We start from the raw sequence: 7,385 nt of genomic DNA on the forward strand, positions 1-7,385 counted from the left end.
AGTGAGAAAGCCAGCAGCAGAAACTTCCTGTGTCAAATTGCTTCACACATTCCTCTCTACTCGTTTTCTCTCGTTCCCTCCTCCTCATCTCCCTCCGTCTCTATGGTTGTCTTTGTCGTCTACAGCACAAAACACTGATTCAGTGCTGAACCCAGGAGTCCAACATGATCCTTTAAAACACACGCATAAATGCAGGAGCTCTCAGGAGCGGATGCGTGTCCATTAGCTCAATTCCCAGATCTAAATTAAACTCCATCTCTGGCACACAAAGCCAGAAAGGATATGACACCACTGACCTGATCCACATGATGCATCCGTTTGAAGTGGCCACAACAACTCAACCAACCACGCATTATACAAAGTGTGTGGATTCATTTTGAATGGGCAACATGATTTTGAGATTAACACCCAAGCCCAGCCAAATGTGGGTGTTTTTGCACAGTAAAGGGTGTGAATTTTCTCATCAGCCAGCCTAGACTTACAAGACATCTCAGTTTGACACGTGACAAGAAAGGTGATTCCTTTGACACACTTGAAGAAACACATTTGCACATATCTTGATGAACAAGCAATCCAAAAGCTGTTAAGTTCCTGATGTCTGATTCTGCTGTGTTCGGATGTTCACCGGCCTCGGCCTCAGCGTGGTTTCCATGAATCTTGACTGTGAACGCTCGATAATAACTGGAGTAAAGATTGCTTCAAATCTACACTGTGATTCGCTTAAAATGTGAATGCAAACAATGCAGGTTCACTTGTTTGATGCAAACTTAAGGGGTCAGTAAAAACTGTCTTTAAAACAACAACAAAAACATGAATGGAAAGTCAACTGATGCCTAAAGTGGACCAAAATAAAACTTTCAAGGTCATGAGTGCAAATAATGGTTTTTTTAGCCCACTTAAAGCATGTTTGTTTACATATATGATGGATTACTTTTATATCTAGATTGTAAAAGTTAAAATGCATGTTAAAATTGAGCATTCATCAACTACTTGTGGGGAAAAAAGCTTAATATGTGAGCAACCTTTACAATAATGGTCAACTATAAGACGACATTTTTTTCTCCTCAGCTACCCAATAGAGTGCACTAGTCGGGTTCCGGAAGTAAACAATACCATTTATTTTCTCCATAGGGGAAACGTTTTTTTTTATTAATAACGTATAAACCGTTAAAGACAGCCCAACTGTTAACTATGATGTTATTATCGATGGTACTTTTGTTGAAGCCATCAGGGTCAACTCTTAAACTAAGACTTTTTTTTTTTTTTAATCCCTAACTTATACCAGAGAATGTCTAAAATAATGGGGGAAATACTTCCGGAACCAAGGTTGCTGATAAAGTGGACGGATTTGAGACCACCAGTAGCACCAGTAGTTTATCATTGTCCTTCAACTGTTCAACTTCACAAGTGCTCAATAGCACAGAAAGTCATAGCATTCGTAATAAAAACTCTAGAGAAGAACTAAGCTCTGTTCTAAGGTTTTCATCATAATGCATTTCCTCGCGCTCACTGCTTAAAGGTAAATACAAGTCTCGAGGTAGATCCTGTGTTCCGCAAGATTTTTTTTTTTGCCTCAAAATAAACAAATACCAAAAAAAAGGTGAATGAATTTGATACCCTTCTGAATTGCACCTTTTCACATTTCCAAGTTTCTCAGAAGCTGAAGTCATCACTACATTAAATATATTTTTCGTGTTCCCATTTGCTCAAATAGCAAAAGAAACACTCCAAAATAGTGTTTTCACAACTTTCAAAAGAAGAAAAAAAATAGAGAGAGATTGATGACGGCAGTCGGAAGAGAGAAAGACGTTATACACTTTACAGCAGCGTTAACTATTTATTTTTTGTCATTTGATGCAAAGTTAATATAATACAAGGTATAGTGTTATAAATGTACATACATATAATATAATATAAAAACGTTGCAGGATTTACGATGGTGCTGATCGTTAAAACCGGTTGAGATCATTGGTTAAAACGCGTCACAACAGTCTGTGAAAAAGGTAGTTGCTCTCTCGCGCCGCGAAAACCAATGACGTCACCCCCCGCAGCCCCTCCACACCCTCCTCCTCCTCCTCAGGCGATCTCCGGTCAATATCACCCGCCGATCGGCAACACTTCCAACACCTCCGCCGATTACCTACTTTAACCCATTATAATGTAGCCCTGCTGTAATTACCGGGCATGTCTGGAGCCCACCGATCACTCTTGACCTCAAAGAGAACGGTACGTGTGGAGGGACCACCGACAGGCAAACATGAGGGACAAAGGGCTCGTAATTAAACCATAATTAGATGCCACGCGTTAATTATAGTTTATCATGACACGCGCGCACGCACACACACAAGCTCCACGCCAACATAATCAGACAACCGGGGAAGGCGGCTAGCGTAACGGTGCGTCTGTGACCCACAACACCAACACACACCCACCTATAACGTTACCCACCCACATCCAGATCAAAATGGCCAAACAAGGCAAAGGTGCTCAATGGAAACCCGCACCGTGAGTCGTGGGTCCCAGCACGGAGCTCCCTCAGCCCGCCCGCCGCGCTCCCCAGGCCGCCAGAGACGCGCTGTCTGCGGTCAGCCGAGAGAATGTGGGTCGCGTCCAAGATTTGCAACACGGCTCCTGTCGCCTAATTAATGCCCATACAATGCACCCTCTCTCATAACGATTACCGCAAACACGCACGAGCATAATCCCGATTGTTGAGCGCGTGTGACCGGCGGTAAATCGCCCCTCTTCGTAACAATAGATCACAATAGAGTGTCATTCTTACCAGTGCAGTTTGCGCCAGCAGCAGCAGCGCGAGCGCCGTCCAGCACGGGCGCTTCATGGTGCTCCGAACACGGCAAAACACGGGGCTCTCGTCACCCCGCTCCTCGTTAAGGTACTAGGTAGGAGTAAACCTCTCGTTTTCGGTATCCAACTTCAGGGCAGGCGCTTTTGTCGGCGCATCCGTCTGCCCGTGAACGCGTACGGCACACGGTCAAATCCCCGCAAAACCACGCGAAGACCGAGGAGGAGCAGCAGCGCGCGCACGGCCTCTAGTGATCTACTCCCCTCTGACTTGAGTGGTTGAGACTGGATGGATGTGGAAGCAGGGAAGACCAGAACTCCTCTCTCACTCTCTCTCTCTCACACACACACACACACTCCTCTTTCTCTTCTGTACGCTATGGCGTGTGTGAGAAGAGGAGGGCATTGGTTGGATTCTCCTCCTCGTGCGGTTGAGGAATGGTTATGCCCCCTGCAGCCCGTCTTCCCTCCCTGCCTCTCCTCCCCTATCAAGATCAGACTCTGCTGCATATCGTTGTTTTATCTGTAGTGGTGGACATATGTTTTTGATAATACCTCTGAAATTGTTTCATGCTACTGTTTGGACTCCTAGTAAATCTTAAAAAGGGCTTTTAAGAATAAGAATCTGAATAAGATTTATTAGCAAACTGACACAAGGAATTTGTCTTGGTCACAGATGCAGCTTCCAGTACACATGCCCCTGGTTTCACAGACAGGGCTTAAGACTAGTCCTAGACTAAAATGTAAGTCTGAGCTGTTTCCACTGAAATAAACTTGCACTGACTGATCTTAAAAATATATCAGTGCCTTATTAGTTTTAAGATGCACATCGGTAATGTTTTTTTCTAAGCATGTTTATAAAAATTACTTAAATGTCCTAATTGATCTATGGTCTAATCCTGGCTTAGTCTAAGCCCTGTCTGTGAAACCGGGCCAAAGAGTTTTATATAATGTATAAAATTGTGCATATCATCATTTTTCTCTATCGTCATTTTATTGCATTACATTGTGTGTTTTGCCCCTCATATTTAAAACTATTGCGTCGATAATCATAAAACATTTAAATATCTTCTTACTAAGACATTATTATTGGGAGACAACTGATATTTATATGCATTTTTAAGTAGTCTGTTATAAAAAATATTGATTTATTTTATAAGCTATCAGATATAATTTATAAAATTGTTGTTTCGACTTAAAAAAGTGTTTGTGCTGCTTTAAAATTGTAAGTTTAGTCAACTCAAATTTCCAAGTTGTCACTTAGTACTTCACATTTCAAGTTAACCAATTTTTTTTACTGTGTATTTGTTTGGCAACATCTGTGCGGTGAGCATATTGTTGCTCATTTTGAGCCTCTGGATAAAACCGATGCGGTTCTTGACTGTGATCTCCATATTCTCACTATGTCATTTGTTAGAATTTATTTAGGATCCATAGACTTTTGTCGACTGTAGTGGACATTATATTTTAGTGAATTTCTCTGACATCATACATGTCACATGTCACACCCTGGGTGTCCTGTAAAGAGCACATTCAGGACTTTTCAGAGATACCAAATGTTTGGAGGTTTCACCATGAAAACAACTTATCCTTGGTCTTTAAAAATGTCAATGTGATCAAATGTAGCACTCTTATGGAAATATGATAATATACTGTAATTATAAATTAAATCTGACTACTTTTCAAATTGTATTTCATAAACCAACATCTCAGGAAAACTTTATGGGGTTTCAAATCAAAAATGACTTTCTGTTACAGAACAGGGCATTGATTTCATACATGTCCACTGTAGAGGACATCAGGACATGTTTATCAGGCATTTTGGGAGATACAACAAGTGAATATGGAAATAAATTATACATCAATATTCCTATGAAATATTAGATATTATTATTAAAATGTTGCTAATTATTACTCCAACTAGATGTACCGCATGGCGGTACAAAATATGACCGCCGCTCAGGCCTGCACTGGCTTTCCACAAAAATAAATGACGTGGAGCAATTTGGCTGTATTGCGTGTTTATGTATATACCTAAAAAAAGTAGTAGTATGTGCATGTCTGTCTGTGTGTATGTGTGTGTGTTTGTGTATGTGTGTGTCTGTGTGTGTGTGTGTGTGTGTGTCTGTGCGTGTATGTATGCGTGCGTGTTTGTGTGTGTGTGTCTGTGCATGTGGATTTGTATGTGTGTGTATGGGTGTGTGTCTGTGCGTGTGGATGTCAGTGTGTGTGCATTCTTGCGTTTGTTTGTATTCCTGCATGTGTGTGTGTGACAGTATCATCCTAAACCAGCAACCCTTCGCTCAACAGCACCATCTACAGGCCGATGAGTGTACAGTCACTAAATGTGCACATAAATGAATTTATTTTATACCCCCCCATGTATGAAATTCTACGAAACTTAGCATACCCCCAGAGGATGTCAAGTTAATCATACACATGAAATATGGGGACCAAACGAAATTTTTCCGTAAAAGTCTAGTGGGGCTACATGCCCACCAAATTTCATGTTCCCCGGTGTTTCGGTGTCCCTGGTATCGTTGACGAAAAATTCAGTAGATGACAAAAAAAAAAAAAAAAAAAACTTTGACAATCCCTATATGACGCTAGCGGCGGTCATAATTATCGCACTTATTTTTTCATTAAATGTTGCTCCAAGAACACATTAATGTGCACATTAGATACAGTGTATAGATACATTGCATTAAATGGGAATATTAATTTATGGCCATTTTACCCACATATTGCATAAAGTAAAATGGTGCATTAATTCATTCCGTTATATCTTCCATAACAATCATCTTTATACAAATTTTAGTTAAAATAAATCCTGAAACCCCAAAATGTATTGGTGATTGAAAAAAAAAACAATATATTGCCTATATACATATAATTTCATGTCATTTTATTTTTTAAACAACTGAGTCCTGGTGTCCACTACACATTGCATTACATATGAATAAAATATCATTTTTCAAAAATGTTTTTTTTTTTTACCATTTGTTTCTTATGCTCATAACAATGTGATGACTCACATTTCCTTTTCTGGGTCTCAGGAGGATATTTCATCTAAAGGTTTAATAAACGCTTAATTAATTTTTTTTTTTTTTACTAATATTTAATACATCAGGCTTTATATTCACTGTTCTTTTGTAATGGAACAAAGAACTATTATGATTCTGTTTTTTAATGTTTAATCTTTTTATCATTCATCAGCAGGAAACGAAATCATTCTGAAAGTGATTCCAATGAAATCGTTCCAGTGTATTTGTGGTGTGGACTTACCTGTCGTCAGAATCAGAACAATTATCAAAGCTTTATATTTACGGCCGCCACCATCCTGGGTGTGAACAGGCTTTTATAGTCACCCTTGAAAAATGCAAGATTTACACAATTGCACATCTGGCAGATGCTTTTATCTAAAGAGATTTGCAGTGCATTCGAGATATGCGTTTAGTCATAATGTGTTCCCTGGAAAGATGTTACGCAAGTTCTACATTTGAAAACCACTTATGCGAGTGCGATTTCTAAAGAAATCCTTCATCAATGCGTATCTGCTATACTTTCATCAAGACGGTACAGTATCCTCAGGCCGTCGTTAAGAAAACTCATTCATTTATTACGCATTATCATTTGTGTTTCATTAAAGAGGAGCTGTTATGCCCTTTTACAAAGTTTTTGGGCTCTACTAGAATATGTTTTCATGCTTGAATGTTAAAAAAACACATTATTTTTCCCATATTCTCCTTTGTTGCAGCTCCTCTCTTCCCAGTCTGTCAGTAACGCTCTGTTTAGAAGCCCCTCCTTCTGAAAAGCAGTGTGCTCTGATTGGTCGGCTGGATTAGTGTGTTGTGATTGGTCAAATGCTTCAAGCATGTTTGGGAAATGCCCCGCCCCTTACCATAACACCAGTTTAACAAACTACTAACTAACTCAACCAGGCCCCGCCCCTTTATTCTGCGTATGAATTATTTAAATGAGGAATATTGTGACGTGTTCGTTTCTGGAAGACTACAATAAAGGCGTTTCAGTGAGTTCAGAAACAGTGACACTGATAGAGAATAACTCGAGAATAATACACTAAAAGTTGAACATATAAAAAATGTACATTAAAGTTGTGATGATACACTAAAGCAACTAAAATTAGCCCAAACAAAACTCTCTTTAACAAGAGTATTTTTTTTTTTTCTAAGAGAATTATGACAGAATATCTTATAAGACATTATGATCCCAGTCCCGAACACATGGAAAGGAAGAGTCAGAGGCAGTTGAACATATAAAAAATGTACATTAAAGTTATGATGATACACTAAAGCAACTAAAATTAGCCCAAACAAAACTCTCTTTAACAAGAGTATTTTTTTTTTCTAAGAGAATTATGACAGAATATCTTATAGACATTATGATCCCAGTCCCGAACACATGGAAAGGAAGAGTCAGAGGCAGTTGAACATATAAAAAATGTACATTAAAGTTGTGATGATACACTAAAGCAACTAAAATTAGCCCAAACAAAACTCTCTTTAACAAGAGTATTTTTTTTTTCTAAGAGAATTATGACAGAATATCTTATAAGACATTAT

The 7,385-nt window shown here is 39.1% G+C and overlaps 1 protein-coding gene and 2 long non-coding RNA genes across 4 annotated transcripts in view; 2 read left to right on the plus strand and 1 right to left on the minus strand.

Annotated features, from left to right (window-relative positions):
• The window catches only part of sdc3 (syndecan 3), a 37,135-nt gene extending 33,961 nt beyond the window's left edge, over nt 1-3,174 (minus strand). For both annotated transcript variants that reach the window (XR_014210453.1, XM_082185930.1), the window contains exon 1: nt 2,783-3,174. Coding sequence is in view for 1 of the 2 variants with exons in the window: in XM_082185930.1 (XP_082042056.1) it covers nt 2,783-2,839 (57 nt within the window). In the remaining variant the exon portion in view is untranslated. The remainder of the gene's footprint in view (nt 1-2,782) is intronic.
• Nucleotides 1-7,385, plus strand: part of LOC309511010 — a 295,833-nt gene that overhangs the window by 259,436 nt on the left and 29,012 nt on the right. The window lies entirely within an intron of this gene.
• Nucleotides 1-7,385, plus strand: part of LOC309511000 — an 89,706-nt gene that overhangs the window by 58,889 nt on the left and 23,432 nt on the right. The window lies entirely within an intron of this gene.

Source organism: Leuciscus leuciscus, assembly GCF_965113295.1.
Source record: "Leuciscus leuciscus genome assembly, chromosome: 12".
Classification (NCBI taxonomy): domain Eukaryota; kingdom Metazoa; phylum Chordata; class Actinopteri; order Cypriniformes; family Leuciscidae; genus Leuciscus; species Leuciscus leuciscus.